This window comes from Thalia democratica, chromosome 7 (assembly GCF_965202585.1).
Source record: "Thalia democratica chromosome 7, ktThaDemo2.hap1.1, whole genome shotgun sequence".
Lineage (NCBI taxonomy): Eukaryota > Metazoa > Chordata > Thaliacea > Salpida > Salpidae > Thalia > Thalia democratica.
The window spans coordinates 47,267,347-47,288,687 of record NC_139171.1 but is presented as its reverse complement, the minus strand read 5'-3'; the positions used below and the strand labels follow the sequence as shown (position 1 = coordinate 47,288,687).

The 21,341-nt window shown below is 28.2% G+C and overlaps 1 protein-coding gene across 1 annotated transcript; it reads left to right on the top strand.

Annotated features, from left to right (window-relative positions):
- Positions 1 to 50: 50 nt before the first annotated feature.
- On the top strand, positions 51 to 20,458 carry LOC145840483 (protein flightless-1 homolog). The gene is made up of 28 exons (XM_082947758.1): positions 51 to 137; positions 2,434 to 2,697; positions 3,889 to 3,974; positions 4,273 to 4,434; positions 5,005 to 5,225; positions 5,907 to 5,965; positions 6,394 to 6,551; positions 6,960 to 7,099; positions 7,607 to 7,717; positions 8,188 to 8,327; positions 8,656 to 8,754; positions 8,943 to 9,056; positions 9,278 to 9,457; positions 9,710 to 9,792; positions 10,152 to 10,310; positions 10,462 to 10,633; positions 10,697 to 10,856; positions 11,400 to 11,539; positions 11,690 to 11,860; positions 12,915 to 13,054; positions 13,296 to 13,380; positions 13,841 to 13,951; positions 14,187 to 14,270; positions 14,510 to 14,626; positions 14,896 to 15,027; positions 16,307 to 16,531; positions 19,582 to 19,647; positions 19,854 to 20,458. Exons 1-28 carry the CDS (start codon positions 81 to 83, stop codon positions 19,980 to 19,982), a joined length of 3,765 nt encoding a protein of 1,254 aa, XP_082803884.1. The 5' UTR covers positions 51 to 80; the 3' UTR covers positions 19,983 to 20,458.
- Positions 20,459 to 21,341: the final 883 nt, after the last annotated feature.

Below are 21,341 nucleotides of genomic sequence, written 5' to 3'. Positions count from 1 at the left end.
TAACAGTTTATTGATACTTAGATTTTTATATTGTGGTAAATAAGTTTTGATGTGGTTTTCAGAAAATTTATTTTAATATAATGGCTGGAATAATTCCTTTTGTTAGAGGAATTGACTTTACCTCCTATGATTTAAAAGTAAGTTAATGAAGTTTTATTAAGTAAAATTAGTAATGAGTTGGTATATATATTTTTCTTTCAAGTATTGGAATCGGTTAGATTTAGGTTACTTTAACAGGGTTACGGTACATTCAAGCTAAATCAGGCTTGTTTAAAACTTTTTGAAAAACTCAGGCTGACTCAAACTAATTGGTTCTTTTTGAGTTTTTGAGTAATTTATGCTAATTTTCAGATTTTTTGAAAAACTTAAGCTAGCCTTTTGTTAGATATTTAATTAGTTTTAGTTGACTCAGTACCAAATATTTTGATATTTTTTAATTAACTTATGTTCTACTATTTTAATTTTGTTGATTTTATGGTATTAATTTTATTTCAATTATTAAATAAAGTTATCTGCCTTGAGTCTATCTGTGCTGGAGTATAACAAAGGTATTTTATTAGCTTTTTTAAAACATTAAGAGTAAAAACATTTATCTACATTCCAGCTTTCAATGATTAAAAAAAGGTATAAGTATATAGCAGCTGAAAAAATTAAGCACAACAAATCACTAATGAAAATTTTAGGCTTAGTAGATAATTGAATTTCAACTTTATAGTCATTCAGGCTAGTTTTTGCTAAACCAGACCAGTACATTTGCCTCAAAAAGTGGCAACTCTGTTTTAATATTAGTTTTTTTTTAAGCTCTACTTTCTAGTTTTAACAAGTTCAAAAAAAAAAAGATTTTATTATTATAATATTGTTTATTGTGCAATGTTGGACTCAGGAATCGAAACCTGAGCCACTTAAACAGGACACACAATTAGAAAAAAAAAATAAATAGCATTTATATTCAACAAAAAATACACATAAACAAAATATCAAACGAAGTTAAAATTATAAAAAACTCATTAATAAGTATAAAAATATTTACTTGAAATAAAAGGATTCAAATCGATAAATACATACAAACACATTTTTACAAAATTAATAAAAGTAAATTAATAGTATGTTATGGGGAAGGCGTAAGGAAATGAAACTAATAAATATTCGAAAATGTAAATGAAGAAATTTTATTAATTTAGATGAGATAAACATTATAAAATTTTATTTATTTAGTTTTATCTATTGTTTTTGTGAAAAGTTACTGAATTTTACTGATATTTATACTATTTAAATTAAATATTTTTAGTTTTAAGCAAAAATGTTCCACCCTCTCACACGATACCACATCCTGTGGTAACTTGTTCCACATAGTCTTTGCTCTGTGAAAAAATGAACCTTGCCACTTACTGTTGTTAAAATCATATTTACATTTTTTTTTCTACAATTTCCTCTTAAATATTATTTATTATGAAAAATTGACTAAAAAAACCTTAAAAATGACATTAATAATTATATAAAGCGTAAATAAATCAAATTTCCATCTTTTATATTCTAGAGATTTCAATCCAGGTTTAACTAATCTATCATTGTATGATACCTTGGATATCATACAACGACTACATATAAAAAACGGGTAAAATATCTTTGCATAGACTCAATTTTATTAATTTATGTTTTTAAATAGGGTGACTTAGGACGAACGTATATTTTAAATATTTTTGTTAGAATAGTAGCTGAATTAGTTTTAAAACTTTTTGATACTTGATAGGATGAAACTTGTGCAACACTATATAAATAATTTATGCGTTCTTTATATTTTAAATTTTCAGAGATATATATTCCTAAATCCTTAAAAACTTTAATTGTAGTTATCTTAATGTTATTGATTAATAGGTCAATCAGGCCAAACGGTTTGTTTTTTATAATTGTTAGAGTTATAAATTTGTTAGGATTCAAATCGAGTTTTATTGTTTTTAGCCATTTGTAGATATTGTAAAGAGATATTTGACGCACTAAAATTTTTTGTATCATCTACAAATAATATCACTTTTAATATCAATGTTTGAATTAATATCGTTAATGTAAACTAAAAAAAGAAAGGTGGAAAATGAGTTTAATTTATATTTTTCAAAAAAACTGAAAAAATACCTTTTGTGTGTTCAAAGCTTTAAAAAAAAATTATGTAAATTTTAAATTAATATATTGAATTCGTGATTTTTTAAAAGCTCTGCACAGAAGACTACTGAAACACTATAGAGCATGCTTGACAATTTATTACTTTTTTTAATTGTTTTGTTTAGTTAAACAAAAAGTGTATTAAAATTTGATAAAAGTTATAAAAAACTATATTTTTAAAACAAACTAAAATATTTACGTACTTATTTGGAAATACTTTTAATATTATTTTAATTTTTGTGTACACTAAGTAATAAATACTGTGCATATTTACAGGATAAACCGCTGCCGGAAAGAATGAAGGACATGAGTGGTGCACACTGGATAAAGTTAGATAAAACAAATTTAAGTTCAATCCCTGACGAAGTTACTCACCTTAAAAAATTAGAAGAAATCTTTGTTTCAAATAATCAGTTGACCTCTCTCGATGCCAATTGGGAAGCGATGCCACATTTGAAAACAATTTGTGCAAGCCGTAACAAACTGGTTGACAGCTCTATTCCTAAATCAATATTCAGTTTTGATGATTTGTCTGTTTTGGTAAGTTATGAATAAAATCCAAAAGTACTCGTTTGTTATTTAATCTCAATTATGAATTTACAAAATAGGTAGCTGCTATATGTAAAAGTTAAAAAACAGATCAACATAATAACTAAATATTTTTTCTTTAAATAATTTTTTTAATTTCAGAAAAAGACACTTTAGCAATATATTTGCTTATATTAAAAAGAAGTTTTACAAAAGTAAATTAAGTACTTAAAAAAAAAAACATTGGTCTTCTAAATCAACAATGATTAGCTGTACTTAAATATTTATTTTAATTAAATAAAAAATAGAAACATAAGATGTTTTTAATAAATCCTAATAAATGAAAACATGTTTTATACTTTTCAACGATTATAAATCACATCAATTTACTTAAAAAATGAACCTTACTTAAAAAAATTTTTTTTTATAAGATGTTTACCGAAAGTAATTAACTAATAAAACTTATTCGTATATGAGTAAAATTTTAAAGCTCTCATTTGATTAAAACTAAAATAATTTGAATAAATATAAATAAACTAGTTGTCGTAATTTTTCATGTTATTTTTGAGTATAGAAAACACACCAGTATAGCTTTAATTTCAAAAACTACAATAAAAGTTTACCTGTTTACTACACATTTACAAGTGTTGTAACTTTATATAGGCTGTTTTAAGTATTAAGTTTTTTTAAGTTTTACTATAATTTCCTTGTTAAGTTGTTAATTATTTTTGTAGTTGCTATATCCCAGAACCACAGTATTGTACCATTTGCTACAAGTGTTGAGTTTTTGATTATGTTATTTTTGTTGTTTTGTAATCTTTTATGAGTTTGTTAAAAGTAATCAGTTACATATAGATGCCTTGAATTTGAGAATGATTTAAAATCTTGTTAATAGTTTCACAATGTTAAATTGTATTTTTGCTTAAAATGTGTAATGAATGACTTCAAGGGTTAGTTAACATTGTTTTACTTTACACTACAGTTAGAAAACTCTTTATGTATTGCAAGTGGTAGCTATAAATGTTTTTAGTTGATCAACGTTTACAAGTTTGTTGTTTGCAAGTTACTGACCATAACATAAGTTGTAACATAACCTAGGAATCATTTTATAGTCTATCGAGATTCTGTAGTCTGATAATGCAAGTGGTGTGATCGAAAGTTTTCACTTTAATTATGTTTTGAAAAGTTATTTTTATTAAACAGGACTTAAGTCACAATAACCTCACAGCTATACCAGATGACCTCGAAAACAGTAAAAATATACTAGTTTTAAATCTTGGAAATAACAAGTTAGTAATTTACTACTTAGCAATTGTTTTTTTAATAATATTATATTTTAAAATATTTTATATAACTGTTCATAAAAATCCATATACATTAAAAGATTGATTTGTTTTCTCAAGTACATGCATATTTTTTTCACTTCTATTTTTATCTTTTTTTTATAAATGAAACAAAACTTTAATAAATTTCAAAGTTATAGACTAGTTATACGCAATTTTTTTAATAATATATATATGTTTGCATAAATTTAAATATTTGTTTACAATTGTCTAATCAAAAACAAATTTCAATCTTATGTTCCAGCATAAGCACAATACCCGTCCATCTTTTCATCAACTTGTCTGACTTGCTGCATCTTGACCTGAGCGACAACGCGTTTGAAAGTCTGCCGCCTCAAATGAGGCGACTCATTCATCTAAAAGTTCTCATTCTAGATGGAAATCCACTTCTACATGCTCAGCTGAGGTTTTATATATATATATATATATATACATGTTACTATTACAAGTATTTGATAGTAGTTTATTATTCTATATTTCCCAGTTCTATATTTTTTTTCTACAGGAACAACCATTGTTTATTTTTTTTTCAATGATCACTAATCAGTATTAAAATTTTTACATTAAAAGAGACTTTTACAATATATACCAATCTTAATTGTTAAAGTTGTGTTTAGAGTTGTTAAAACCAATATTATTGTTTTTTAAATGCTTTTTTTAAATTTTTTATATGTCTTTTAAAACTAACTTTTGTTTTCGTAAAGCTGATACACGTAGAATGTGTTATTCATTTTTATTTAGTTTTTTACAAAAGATGTATCTTTAAAAAAATATTTTTAATGAACTTTTTTTAAACCGATCAAATTCTTAAGTTTGTTTGTCAAATGGAACTATAACAGTTTATAAGTAAGGTTTTTCACTAGTGGTTTAAAAAACATATTTTTTTTTAAACAAATAAAAACTTAGCATATTTCCATTATTTCTGTGAACAATAGTCCATTTCTACATTATACAAAACAACACCGTTCAACAAAAGGCAGTTGCCCTCGATGGTGGAGCTGACGACCCTTTCCCTTCGCAACACGCAGCGCAACCTCTCCAACTTTCCCGCCAACCTAAACACGCTGCGCAATCTGGTCGACGTCAATTTGGCGCACAACAGCTTGACTCGCGTTCCCGATTCCCTGTACGCGCTCGGCAGCCTCGAGAGGCTGAACTTGTCCCACAACGAGATTGACGAAGTTTCACTTTTAGTTGGTCAGTTGACGTTTTGCATTTCATTTTTTTTTTTTTATAATTATTAACTGTGCGCTGTAGTAATGTGATGTTTGAAAATTATCACAGATGTTCTTGTGCTAAAACTTTATTTCAACTAACGGCGTTTCACTGCTCTCAAATAAATTTAAGAACAGATCTACGGAGTCTATAAAAATGCTATTAGTTTTTTTCAATGATGTATGTGACTTAAAGAGTCAGTTTGAATTTTTTTTACAATTTAGTCTTGTTTTTGTGTACTTTTTGATAGTAGAAGATTTAATTTTTTTATAAAATAAAGAAAGATTCAAGACTTTAAAACATTGAGAGCTTAATAGGCTCCATTAAAAAGATGCGCAATAAAAAGTTAATAAAACTTCACAAAGATAAATATGTATTGAACTGCTGATGCACAATAAAAATACTTGGGATTTTATTAATATCATTCAAATGTAAAACTTGTAAGTTTGAAACAAGGTGTGTTATTTTTCTTTTAGAAGTTATTCCAGCTATAAATTGTAAATCATAAATTAATTTACTATATATAAACAGTTTATTAGTTTTAAACTACTGAAAATGATAACTATTATCATAATCATAATAAGAATAGACTGAGCTGCATCACGTATCTAGTGTGGTTAATGTTTTTGATTGCTACCTATTTATATGTTATATTCTTTACAGATTCGTGGGTGCGGTTGCAAACTCTAAATTTGTCAAACAATTTACTGACGTCTCTTCCCGTGAGTAAATTTTGTACTTATAATGAGTTCTATAGTTATTTGTAATAACTAAAAACTGTTTTTTAATTTACTGTAAACTAAAGAGCTTATTTACATATAATAATGTATGTGCAAATTAACTATTTTATTTACTACTCGGTTTCAGTGGCAAAAAAGTTCGATCTTTTTAGATATTAATAAAACAGTACTTATGAGTTGAAAAAACAACTGTTTTGAAGTTTTCCAAAGCTTTAAAATTTGCTATATAATAAACCATTATATGTAAAAAACATATTCAACAAAAAATATCGGCGAAAGTCTGCAGAGCAGAATTCCGGACTTTCGTTTGCCGTGAGCTAAGCTCAAGTTTAACAAAAGGGTTGATCATGCCAATTCGATCATCAGACGTCCCTTTTTTTTTTTAAATATTATTTGAAAAATATTTTTAGACATCAATAAGCAAACTTCAAGCGTTACGAAGACTCTACATAAACGATAATAAGCTTGATTTCGAAGGAATACCAACTGGCATAGGGAAACTTTTGAGTCTTGAACACTTTTCTGCTTCCGACAATATCCTTGAAATTGTACCTGAAAGTTTGTTTAGGTATGCTCATTTATGTACTTAGTATAAGGCTAAAAAGTAAAGAATATACAATGCAAGAAAAACTGTTTATAAGTTTAAATAGTATATTTAGTTGGTTCTTTGTTAATTATCTTACTTTTAAAAAGTTTTTCTTGTTTTGTTTAAAGTTTTTGATAATGTATTTAAGTTTTAACTTGCAATGGTTTTTTACTATTTTTAAAACCCTAGTTGAGCATTTTTAATTACTTCATTTATTACTGTATTATAACTACAATTACTAAAATTAAAACTCTAGTTGAACAATGAGCATTTTTAATTACTTCACTTTTTATAATTGGTTAAAACTTATCGTAAAAAATGACGTTGTTAAGAACACAAACTACTTAATATCACAAATATGTCCAAGTACATAACAATTTTGCGTTGCAGATGTATCAAGCTGAAAAAGCTGATTCTTACCAACAACCAGCTGGTCAGTCTGCCGGTTTCAGTCCATCACTTGCCCGACCTGCAGACGTTAGACGTTCGTGGCAATCCGGACCTCGTAATGCCGCCCAAACCATCAAGAAGTTTGTAGACAGTTGTTATTTAACATTAAATAGTGAATTGAGTGTAGCACAATTATAAAAAAAACTGTGTTAAACGATAAGCATAGGTAACATTTGTAAAAGTTAAAAAAAGCTAATTGTTGACTTTTTGTTGTATAAGTCAGGGACAGCTAAGTATCCAATAGTTTGATTACGTAGCTATTAATTATTGATACTTTATATTAATTAATTTTGTAGATTTACACCTAATTAAAATATAAACTAATTTAAGTATAAAACATAATTTTAAAAGTAAGTGAATAAATATAACCGAGAGTATAAATAGAAAAAAGACTAAAAAGTGATAAGTAACACGTAATTAAATGAACTCAAAAGTTTAATCTCTGAAAATATGGTTTATTTAAAAAGGTTAGAATAAGATGTAATTTACTTCGAAATCTTAAAGTAAGTAATACTTAGTAGCTTTTTATTGTTGTGAAAGTATTGAGAAACTGAAAAAGTATATATCTAATTATGTAATTTCCACAGCAACATGCACGGCTGCCAACAGAGAAAAGTTGTACGATATAGATTTCTCCTTAAGCAACCAGCTGCGTCTTCTTGGTGTTACGCCACCTGGTGGTGATTCTGCATCTCCATGTTAGTTTTTTTTATAAATTAGTATATTAAAGAACACAATAATAAAACTTACATATTATTGTTTTAATACTTTCAGGTTTTATATTATGCTTTGTTTTTTTAAAGAAAATCAACCACGTCGATTTGACGAAGAAACTAGTATTCCATTAAACTTTACATAATTTTTCCAATCATAATTCATATAGAATAAAATATAGGTACACTTTTATTAAACAGCTTAAGTGTAATCTTATCATTCTTGAAACTCAGTGTTTTTTGAATAATTTATTTTAGAACACTACTTTTAATCGATAAGGTAAGATTGATAGATTTTTTTCACATTGAAATTATTGTTTATTTAATCAAGTTAAGTAAAACTGACTAACAACGTAAAGTTACATTAAATTTATAAAAAATTGATGTACAACCATATACTTGAAATTTCTGTCTGCTCAATCTACTCATCTATGAACGTAGAAATAATTAAACAGCGGTGACGAAAGATCCGATAGCGAGGAGGGCGCGGCTGAGAAGGAGAAGGGAAGCAGACATGAAGGCAAAACAGGTCCTGCTGGGAATGAACAAGCTGACAAGCGACAAGCAGAAAGACAAAGACACCGTTTCACTACATGTATGATTATTTTTAAATAATTGACGATTTTAGTCCTTTTTATCTTACCAAAACGTTATAACTAATCGTGAATCCATTATAGCAGTACAAAATATTTTAAATTCACATTTTATTTCTGAATTAATATAATTTTAGATAAAAAAATGTGTTTAAATACTTAAAAAAGATTCATACTGCATTATATATTTTTACTTAAAAGGCTTCACCAACAAAGGATTCACTTATAGTTTGTTGGATATAGTTTTTTTAATGACTTTTAGCAGTTTAACTACTGGAAATTTAACCCTAGTCGTTCTGTACACTGTGAAATATTTTACTTAAAAAACAGGACAGTGAAATAAGTGACACAGTTAGTATTGCCAGTAAAAAATGGAACGAATCATTAAGCAAGCCTAATCTTGACTATGCTGATATATTTTCAGAAGAAGTAAGTTCACTTTTTTTTAACTACAAGTAATTGAAAGTTAAATAAGATTTAAATATTTAAATACAAACAGTATTAGTTTAGCTTGTTAAAATTATCTATTATGTCATTGAAAAAAAAAACTGCTAACAACTATTTAGGTTATTTAAAAGTAAAGCTAACTGCGCTTTATTTTATGTAACGCCCTGCAGGTAGGCCAGTTTCCAGGATTGACGGTGTGGCAAATCGACTTGCTGAATCCAGCGATTTTAGACGATGCAATGCACGGAAAATTTTACATAAGCGATTGCTATATTGTATTGCACGTTAGTTATCAACTTTATTAGTATTATTTGTTAATAATTATATTTGAAAAAATTTATTTTTAAATTAAAAGTTGTATTTTGGTTTGATAAAATTTGTTGTTGTGCTTGAAGTTTTTTTTATGTAGAAGTGCATTATAAAAACTTATAAGTAACACTTGGCAGCAAGAAATTAGAAACTAAAATTCATTTTAAAACAAAAACGTAATTCTCCGAATGTTTAGACGGAAATAGACGAGAGCGGGAACTTGAGTTGGGAAATATACTACTGGATTGGAGAGAGGGCGAGCATTGACAAGAAGGCGTGCAGCGCGATCCACGCCGTCAACCTGCGGAACATGTTGGGGGCGACCGGGAGGACCATCAGGGAGGAGATGAACGATGAGAGCGAGCAGTTTGTGCAGGTTTGAAAGTTGAGCTTAAATTTCCACCCAGTTTGATATTATCATTAAATGAACAAAGTAATGCTTACTGTTTTAGATCTGTTTAAACTTGGATAACTTTAAATCAAGTGTTTCATAGCTGAAAATCAAAGTTATATGTATATATAATTTTTTTTGCAAATTACAAAATTTAATTTATGATAAATTTTTATGATTATTTTTTTAATTTTTTCATACAATACGCAAGTATTAAGTAAACATTTATTGTAACAGTTGTTTGACTGTCCTGTTTCTTACATAGAAGGCGGCACAGAAAGTGGTTTGTATGCTCCTGAAACAATTAGTTATTCGAAAAGGTATTTTTGGAATTTAGTTTTGTACTTAAGGTTAAAAAAATATTTCTTATATATTTTTTTTAATTCTTAACTTTAATGTAGTTTTAAACTTAGATTATTATAAAAACTTATTTTGAAATACATAAAGTCAACAAAATTAAATTTGTTTAAGTTAACTAAAAGTTTTGAGAATACACTCACTTATAGTAATTAACTTTACACATTTTTGAAATTATTTTTTATTTGTTTTTACTACCGTATATTTTTTGAGATAGCTATGTTTTCCTAGCGTTTATTACCTCATGATTGTTAATCTTATAATTTTTAGATTATTCAGTATCAATACAATACGTTATTAGTCAATGATAATTAACCATCAGGTTGTTTGCGTTTTACGGAGAAAGGAACGTTCACCCGTACGCCGTTCCGCTGAAAGCCACTTCGTTGAACCCAAGCGAGGTGCTGCTGCTTGACATCGGAATGAAAATTTATGTTTGGGCTGGCGCCAGAACGAAAACTGTCAAGAGGTCTAAAGCGAGGTAGTTGTGATGTTTCTAATGTGATAACTTTTTTTTTCGTTTTAAAGAACTAAAACTTGTGGATGCTTTATTAATAGTGGCTGTGCAAAATGGTTTAAAGAAATGCTTGGAGTTTTGAAAAGTCATCTTAAAATTTTTGAAAACTCTTTAGATTGATAGCAGAGAAAATAAACAAGGACGAGCGCAAAAACGAAGCTGAAATTATCATACAAGACCAAGGGTATGAAGATTACGAGTTTTGGAATCTGTTTGGAGGTTTTCCAGATGAAATAGAAGCGGAAGAACTGTCAGTGTACCGACACAAGCACCCGAGACTCTATAAAGTTTGTAAAAGTTTAGCAACTTAAGATAAATTTTTCACGTTGATAACTTATTTTTCCTTTTAGGTGAATTTAGGGAAGGGCTATCTAGAGCTACCCCAAGTGCATTACCACCTACCTGTCGAGCACAAGGACAATGCGTTTGACGCTGAAGTTCATCCAAGAAACAGGCTCTTTTCCCACCTGCTCGATTCAAAGCACGTGTTTATTCTTGACACTTTTACAGGTTATTAACGACCAAATTGAATGGTTTAGTTTTTCTTAAACATTTCTATGTAGTTGTTAGGTAAGAGAAAACAATTAAACAATTTTTTTTGAAAATTGCTATCTTTTAGTGCAAAAAATAAAGTTTGAAGTCTGTTATTTTATTAACTTAGTTTTTTTAGCCCAAATTTTTAAATATTAGTAAATTTTGTAAATAAATGAAATTTTTAACATGCTTCTAATTTATTGCACAGTTTTACACAATACACCACCCATACAGCTTTTGTTGATTAGCTTGATACTAAGATTCATTTTTATTTACTTCGTAATTTTTTTTGTTTTTAGAGTAAATCCTATCTACAAGTCACTTGAAAAATTATTTATTGTGGTTATCAAGTATTAAAGTTTTTTTTTTAATTGAATGACAAAGGTTTTATTAAAATAATTTTATATATACATTTATATTTATTTGTTTCATGTGTTGATTGTGTAGGCGTAAAACTTATATAACAAAAAAAATCGAAATAAATGCAAACTATATTACCTAAATGTTATATATTCGCAGACGTTTACCTGTGGAGCGGTGGAAAATCGTCCAGGCTGGTCAGAGCGGCCGGCGGTAAATTGGCGAGGGAAATTTTCAGGATGCTGGAAAGACCGGATTTCGCCACCGTTCACCACGAAATCGACCAGCACGAAACTGTCGTCAGTTGATTTTAATGACCGTTAAGTTATTATTTTAAACAAGTACGCAACCAAGTCTACAAATTAACTGTGAACGTTCTACTGGCTTTTTTAAATAGGTTAAGCGTCTTAGCAACGTTATATTTACTTTAAAAAAATAAATTTGTTTAGATTTTCAAGTCGCACTTCAAAAACTGGACGGATGTACTGAAGGTTGATTACTCCAAGTCGCTCGATCCCGTGCATCTGGTAGACGGCAAGAAGGTGGAAAAGAAGGAAATGAAAAAACCCGACATTTCCGCCATATTTTCTTCCAGACAGCAGCCTACAAGCTATGACGACGTTGGTAATTGTCCTAGACGTTTGTTTTGAAAGTTGAAAAAAAATTAATGTTTATTTTTTTTAAAGTTTACAAAAAACCTTCAGTAAAACTTTTTTTCATATACGAAGTACTTATGTTCAATATGAGTAAAACTTTTTTCGTGTTTTTATGGGCTTTGTAGTCTTAAATACAGTTTATACTAGTTAAAATATTTCTTAATATGTTAGATGTTTTTGTGGTTGTTATAAGTATCATAATAACTAAGTAAAAATGTTTAAGTTTTGTATACTGATTTTTTTTCTTAGATTGATTAAAAAAATGTGATGCTTAGCTAAAGTTAGAATAACTAATATTTTACATTTTCTCAAGCTAAATTGATATATTTAAGTATCTATTTAGCTATATAATTTGATTATGATTGTGAATTGCTCATCTAAACAAGAGAGTTAAATTAGTTTTTTTTTAAGTAAACTTTTATTTTAATCTTAACTAAATTTTTGCATTCTTATAACTTTTGACTATGACAACTAATTTTCATTTTGTTTTTAGTTGTATGATAATCTGTCATTAGATTCAAAAATGTTAGTGAAGTTTTAATTGTTTTTTAAAGAACTAACAATGTCTAAAATGTAAATTTTACATAACTATCATTGTCCAGTGTCCAGGAATGATAATATTAAAAAAAAAACAAGTAATTACTAAAAAATTGACCTTATGCGAATGCTTTAGTATATAAAAAAAACTAATAGGTATTTATATGTTCAAATTGCACAGTAATCTTCCTTTATTGTACCAGCATATGTTTTTGTGTGTTAACGAATCAACACACTTCAACTGGGTAGTTAATGGAAAGAATAACTCAACACACAGAAACATATGTTGGTACAATAAAGGAAGATTACTGTACAATTTGTTTTTATTTATATTCCAGTGAAGTTATTTCATTAGGATATTTTGTTAGCAAACGATTAAACCTATATTTTTGAACAGTTATTTATATGTTCTAATTATTATTGAAAATATGCAATTAACAATAAAGTTGTTTTATGATTTTTGAAAAAAACTGTTTTACAGGCCATCCAGATTATGTCGGAATGGAATGAAGATCTTGAAATGATGAGCGGATTCTATCTGACCGGTAACAAGTTCAAGCCGCTGCCCGAAGAAGAGTTCGGAAGATTTTACTCCGACGACTGTCTCGTTTTCATTTGCCGGTATGTTGTTTGATTTGAAAGTTAAGAGTTCATTCATTAGTTGAAAATACTCGAGATGAATATTAACTAATAACATGTAGTTTTAAAAAAAGTTAGTTTTTAAGTAAAAGCTGTACATTTTGAAAATAATTAATAGTAGCTCATGCAAGTTAAAACATTATAAATACGTTAAAACAAAGTTGTTTATGTATCCAGAGTTTTAATTGATTGTTTTATATTTTTTAATCTATTATTTTTTTAGATACTGGCTGGATGATGAAGAGGAAGAAGAAGAGAAAGATGATGACGAAGACCCGGATGTATATTATGTCTTCTACTTTTGGGAGGTAATTTTCAAAAAGTTTATGTTTTAAAGTAAGTAACAAGTTATAAAAAAAAAGTATAACATTTGTTATATTTTTAAATAAACATAGTAGTACAAAATATTTAATTTAAGTTTACAAATTTCAAAAATTTCAATATATATTAGTTATAGTCATTCAACTTACAGTCGATCAATACTTTCATATGTAAGCAAGTCAATTAGGAGCATAAAAAATATAGAATTGTTCTGTTTAAGTTATAATTTGACTTAAATTGCTTTATGTTTCTAGAAACTAGTTGTTTTTTATTTTGATAGTTAAAATATTATTTGAATATTGTGCGTTAAAAGCTTTGGTAAAACTGAATATAAAGATACTAACTCACAACATTTATTGCTGTTAGTTTTTCAAGTTATCACACCAAGCTAACAGAATATGTGTTTTTAAATGATAAACTATTTTCTAAATATTAATATTAATAAAGGGAAGAAATGCAAACAGCATGGGATGGCTCAGGTTTAATCACGAGTTTATTGTGAAGTTCAAAAAACTTATCAAAAGTAAATTTGAAATAGTCAAGATGAAGCAACAGCAGGTATTGTTTTGATGTTTTTAATATTTCCCTATTTTTTAGTTGCATTAAGTTTTAATTTTTCACTGCTGAGATAAAGTTGAGTAAACTCCCATGAAAGCACAAAATTATATCCTAACACATCTAAAGTTTTAATTGAATCGTAGATACTAAATAACAAACTTGTTTGTATATTGTAAAAATTTTGTTTATTAGTTTCTATCAGTATTATAGAGTATAATTAATTGTAATGATGCAGGAAAATTTGCGCTTTTTGTCTCATTTCAAGCAAAACTTCGTTATATCAAATGGAAGCAGAGTGGATGCGAAAGCAGGAAAATATGTAAGTTGCAAGGAATCCTTCAAAGATAGAGTTCACATATGTTGCTTATTTTTTATTGTCTCTCATTAGATTTTATTTTATTAGTCATTAGTTTAAATTTAATTAAGAACAGTAAAAGTACTAGTATGTTTTGTGTACATATAAAATGTTTTTAGTGTTTTTACTTAATAAACTAGTCTTAGTGTGTTTTGTGGATATGTAACTTTTTGAATAATACATTTTTCATTAAAAACTTTTAGAATAACGAAACACAACTGTACCATGTTAGAGGAAACAACAACTTTTTAACAACAAGATGTATTGAAATTCAACCTGAAGTAAAACTGCTTAACTCCGAATTTTGTTATATACTAAAAGTTAGTTTATCTCTTTAATTTATGGTAACCATGTACGTAAAGAAAAGTACGTAAAGTTGTGTGTTCCAAAATAAAATAATTTTGTAGAACTGTCACTGCCGTATAAATTGAAAAATAAAATTTAGTTGAAGTAAAGTGAAGTGTTGTTAAACTTTATTTATCTATATAAGTTTTATTTTTAAACTAATAAAATTACTTTTATATATACTTTTCATGTTATGTTGTTTTTTTTAAGCAATTTCACTCTAATGTGTTTTTTTTTGTTTCAGGTACCATTCAAAAACAACAGTGAGTCATCGGGAGTCGTTTACGCTTGGATCGGACGTGTGGCCGATTCTAACGAATCGCGAGTAGCTGAAGAGTTGGCAACGAAAATGTTTAGTGAAAACTACAGTGTACAGGTTTGTATTTGTTTGTATTAGAAACAGGTAAATTTTAATTAGTTATAGTGAATGTTCATTGTTCATTCAGTTTTTTAGTTATTCAGATTGTCTTAATAAATATAGAAATACGAAACCTGTTCTAGAACAAAACTTTTTAATGTGTACTGATTTACTTAATTTTTTATAACTGTTATAGAAATTAATAAAGTTTTAAAATAAGATAAAAGCTTTTACCTTTCTATCACTTAATTTTTTTATTTAGTATTATTTTTTTGCTACGTTTCTGAAAAAAAAAATCTTTCAACAGATAAAACTGATTATTTTTATGTATAGTATTTTATAGCTTTTTTTTTAACTTTTTGCTCATATTTATCTCAACGAGCAATTAGAGTAAACATTTTTACTGTATTCCATTTGAAAGCTAAATAGCGAGTTGCATGACATCAGTTGCTCTAAGCTTCGCCTAGTGGTCAAAACTTATTTTGTATTTAATATTTTGTAGATTTCCAAGTCAACGAAAATTTAGATTAAAAAAATTTAGAACTTGCTTCTGCTGAGTTGTTAAACAGTTTAGGCATTCAAGAGATAATTTTTATTGATTTTATTGATTTTTTTTCATACAATGTTTGGAATTACTTTCAAGCATCATACATTTTATTTTAGTTGTTTCAATTATAAATTTATGCTGAGTTCTAAGCGAGAATGCTGTAATATATAGACAATGTGTAAGTTTTTAAAATAGACTTTTATGGTTTTTTTTTTGGATTAAGTTGTTTGTTTTTTTAACTAGCAAAAATTAGAAAAAAAAATTTACACGTTTTAATAATAAAAAACTTTGACAATTTTTTTATTTTTTGAAAAAGTAACTATTTTCAGTTTTTTGTATTGCTTAAAATTTTACATCTACATAAAATTTATTAAAGTTATATTTTTACAGCCTACATGTTTAAAAAAAAAACTTAATTTCTTTACAAGCTGTAAGTGCTTGGTTAAGAAATTATCTGCAATACTACTTTTGATACCATTTTTATTTGTTTTTTTGCATTAATTTCCCTTTCAGACAGCAATTAATCGATATTTTTTTAGTGTATTAATAAAATAGTGCTTAAATTAGTTTATTTAAAACTTAAAATGTTCAATAAAATTCTGTTTGTATCACTAAGTATTACTATTTTCTTGAACAAAAATTTACTTCATGGTTAGATGAAAAGCAAAGTAGCCAACTGAATGTTTTATTTAAAAACATTGTGTAGCAAAAAAGAATGTGGCATCAAAGCTTGTTTTTTTTTCCTAACAGATAATAAACGAGGGCGAGGAGCCGGAGAACTTCTTCTGGGTGGGTCTGGGGGGAAAACCCGTTTGTGAGGCGGCGTACGACGAGGAAGCAGGGTTCACCCAGCTGACCAGGCTGTTCAGATGCAGCAACGACAAGGGGTACTTCTGCGTGAGCGAGAAGTGCAGCGACTTCTGCCAGGCCGACCTGGCCGACGACGACATCATGATACTAGACTCCGGATGCGAGGTACTTGTTTTTGTATATTTTTTGTTTTTTTGATGTAGTAATAAGTATGAGTTTTTTTATGGTAGCCAGGAGCGTTTTGGAGGAGCAATTGAGCGGATGCTCTAAACTAAAAAAATATTATAATGTTAGAAAACCGTTAAAATTTTTGTTTTCTGATAAACTTTTGTTTGAAAACAGTTTGTTGCAATTGTAGTTTTTTTTTTCTTTCTAAATAGTTTTAAAAATATCAAGTTAGAGTTTTTTTCAATACTGAACATAATTCCACTATTTTGGTACCAATCAACAGTTCGAATTTTTGAAAGTCAATCTCCGCGTCCTCATCCAAGATTAGGTTGAACAGATGGCTGTTAGACAAGTCTGCTGCAAACTTTATGACGTCACCATTAGACTGAAACTCATTCATTAGTTAGACCATAAAACATTAATTTACAGTGAACATTCCAGCTTGACAATAAATGAATATCAGCAACATCGGTGTCACGAAGCTTTTGAAAAGCATCATAAAGTCTTACACGGAAACGCTGCAAATAATCCGATAATTTCACACACTCATTCCGGACACATTATTGTTCGCGGGTTAACTTTAGTGGTCTGTTTGTTTTTCTGTAGAAAATATAAGTCAAGAAAATATAGATCAAAACAAATCTGAGCCATTCCGGTTCAACATCAATTTTGAAGAAAACTATTAGTACAGAGGGAAATTACACAATGCTTATTCAAAAGAATCTTCCTCCTGGAAATACAGAAAATCAAAACTTTTCTTGACATCTTTTTCTCAACTTTACCAGAAAAGACAATCTTTTACAGTGGTATGTTTGCTTTTCTAAGATAAGTGATACTACTTAGAGATTTGCAAATAGGAGGGGTAAATTTTCTTAGAAACTTACGATTTCGAACAGTTAAGCGACCTGATCCATCAACCTTGACTACACATTGATGGCAGTCCTTCACTTCCACAACCACTCCACTTTTCTCCCACTTGCTAGGAAACTTAGCTGTTTGGTTTAGTATCACGACATGATCACCGCAATTCAGTGGTGGCAACGATTTTGTGTTCTCACTAATATTTTCCAGAGACTTAACAAAATGAATATTGAGAAATTCCTTTTTATTCCAAACGTCACGCCACATTTTTGAGATCTGCGGGTTATTGTAAGTCACAACACTCTTTCTGACGTAAGGTAATGACTTCTTATCATTTGGAGGTAGGTGAGGATTGTTTTGGGAATTGTGCGGTTTTTGTCGCCATCCAGTGTGTAGAAATACATTTTTCTGTCCGTGTACCACCTTTTTCTTCTTTACGTTTTTACGCTCAAACATATTTTTCCTACGACCTCGGATGCAAAAGCTATCAGAATTTTGTGTAGACAATCCACCAACCAGTTGTGCATTTGACTCATCAACTTTATTTTGATAACTTTGATAAACTTTTTTACGGGACTTTATCCAGCATTGTTTACAGGCAGAACACTCAATATACCTCATATTTTTACTGCTCCAAACAAATTTATCAGTTGATTTATTACATATTCTCCAAGTTATTTTACCACTTGGTTTTTATGTGGTTTTCTTTAAGGATTTGTATACATTTGGTGTATATAATCCACTAACTAGAAGTGCATTTGACTCATCAGCATAAATTTGGTTACTTTGATAATCTTTTTTACAGGACTTAATCCAGCATTGTTTACAGGCAGAACACTCATTATACCTCATATTTTTACTGCTCCAAACAAATTTATCAGTTGATTTATTACATATACCACAAGTTATTTTACCACTTGGTTTTTGTGTGGTTTTCTTTGAGGATTTGTATGAGAAAACTGAGGCTGTAACAGCGGGTTTTGACATTGCATCACGTGCCATCTCTTTACCTTCAATAAAACCGATTGTCTCATTGACATTTTTCTCATCTAGATTTTCCCATCCTAGTACCTCTTTACGGATATCCTCATCAGCTAAACCTGTTACCATGACATCTTTTAGAATTATGTCTGTAAAATCTATCATTTGATTACAGCCATCCTTTGGGCATTTACATGTGTACGAGCATGTACTGGCTTTTCCCTTTAAACGTGCAGCAAATGATCTAGTGTTTTCAGTCAAATCCTGTCTTGCACTAAGAAAGTCTGATCGTCGTACAACAACTGAAACAGGAATAACTGCAAGCTGCTTGATCATCCTTAAAAGCTCTTGCTCACTTAAATTTACTACATCTTCATGACACTTCAGAAGAGCATCGCCTAAATCTTCCTCACAGCACTGGTACAGTTGACGGCCTTTTTCTACTTCTGTCATCTCTATGCTATCTTTGAAAATAGTCCACTTTTGTAGAAATATATTCCAACCCTCTTCATTGCAGTCTGTCCCTATTCGAGGACGGTCCATCTTTGGAGGCTTTGGTTTTGAAGAATTTGCATAAATGTGAACGTTGTTGTGAATGATAAGCAAAAAAGCAACTACAGAAGCATTGACGTCTGGTGTTTCATATGTGCAACTCTCAAGAGGACATTTAATCACAGGCATTGTTGATTCTATTTGAATAAGACTTTATCATAAATAAATATATCTTTCTTGGTTGAGTTTATTCACAAACTAATTACGAGAATGATAAAGTCTGTAATACAAAACATAACTAAAACTAGGTAAATAATTCCACACCCCCACTAACAAAAGTACAACGCGTTGCCAATGGTGGTGGCTGAGTAAATGTTGACATTTTTTGTTTAGTGATGGAAAACTTGAAAAGTAATCACTTTGTCTCTCACTTTCCTAAAGTGTATTATCAACAGGAAGACTACTATACATCTTAAAACATATTTGTGAATTTAATGCTAAAAATATACTGAGTTGGTAATTTATACAGTAAGGTAAATATTTTTTTTCTTAATCAGTTAGAAAATATTAAAATTTAATAGCAATAAAGTTGTATTATTTAAAAAAAGTTATATTAAAGCTATTTAATACTTCTGATTTTGTTGCATACCTTTTATTTATTTATTAATTTTTTTTGCTCAAATTTTTTTTTAACATTAAAATTTTAACATTAGGTTTACATGTGGGTCGGAAATCAAACCAGTGGTACTGAAGTTCAGTTTGGGCTAAAAACTATACAAGTTAGTAACTTTTTGTTACTAAAATTATAAAATAACATATGTCATGTTGAAAGACACTAAAATTTATAGAATGAAATAAATTACTTAACAATGTGATTAGTTTAAACTAAATGTTTAACATCCTTTTTTCTTAAATAAATTAACAAATTTAAGAATCGCTTTATTAAATAAAAGTTCGTAACCAGCATTTTCATTTTACCACGCAGCTGTACATCAAACACATGAAGAGTCACGGCAAGACGAGAAAGTTGCATTTCGTCAGGAAGGGGAACGAGCCGCACACGTTCACAAGGTGCTTCCACGCCTGGTACCCCTTTCCCAAACCAACTAAGTAGTCCTGTAAATTGTATTTTGTTTTTAATATTTTATTTGTTAGTAATTTTTAAAGTTCAGTAAGAAAATAAAAATAAACTTAAGTTCTTTTGTAGTTTGAAACCCTCTTATTAACTCATTTTTTTAAATACTGATTTATGTGAATGTATATGGATTTCATGTATGCCGATGTTGAATTCAGTTTATTGGAAGCGACATTTTATAAAAGTACTTTTGTATTTCGAAAATCTATCATAATCATGAATAATTTAACATTCTATTTCAAATAATTGACCTTTAAAGATTTCCTTGTAAAATCTCAGTTTCGTGTCTTTGCACTTGATTTTTAGTTTTTTTTTTGTGATTTATAAAAATCAATATTGTAAATAACTTTTATTTGTTTATTTTCAGCAAGTTTTTGTGATTTTTTACTTGTTTGATTTTTTTCAAAATTAGTTTTCGAAAGACAAATCCTTGACAAAAATAAAACAAGTCTATATTTTTATTGATTTTTTATGAAGTTTTTTAATGACACTAATTTTCTTACTATAACTAAAGTAGCAAATAAATAGTGTTCTAATTTCTAAACTCTAAGTTATGATGTATTTTTAAAACATTTCTTTTCTTTGCATTTAATTAACAAAGCAATTTTTTCTTAAACAAGTTAAATATATTTAATTTGAAGTCAGTTTAGTATTAAATTTTATTTTAACATTATTATTTTTAATTTTTTTAAACCTTAAGTTTTGAACAGTTTTACCACTTTTACTATCCTTAAAAAAGTAAACGTTTGTATCTAGCTATTCTTAATATTTAAATACTTAAAACAATATTTAAATTTATCGTTTCTAAAAATTAAACAACTGTTCTTAGCATTGTTTATATCAAAAACAAGTACAATCAAAAATTTGGAACTTAATTAAAAAATTAGGTTGTTAAAAAGTAAGTGAATATTTATGATTTAGTATGAATTCTTTTATAGCATAGCTAATTGCAAAAATTCTTTACCTGATATCAAAGTTGTCAGAAACTTATAGTTTCAGTGAATTCTAAACATTTTTTAATTTTTATTTGAAATTTAAAGCTCTAGTAATTTTTTTAGTCGAATAAATTAGCAGCTCTGCTTGACAGGTTGCTAAAACTCTAAAAATTAATATTTTTTGGTAGTTAATAAACGTTTCTTTAACTTAAAATTTCATACTTGGGTAATTATGTGTCGATTTTCTCAAAGAAGTCTTGCAAATACTTATTATAATACTGATAAAATATAAAAAGAAATTTCATGGTTTCTTAGAATACTTTCTATAAACAGAAGTAAAAATTTTGGAAAAAACAATATTATTTGACTTATATTTTCTTTTAGACTTGACAATTGAACTAAT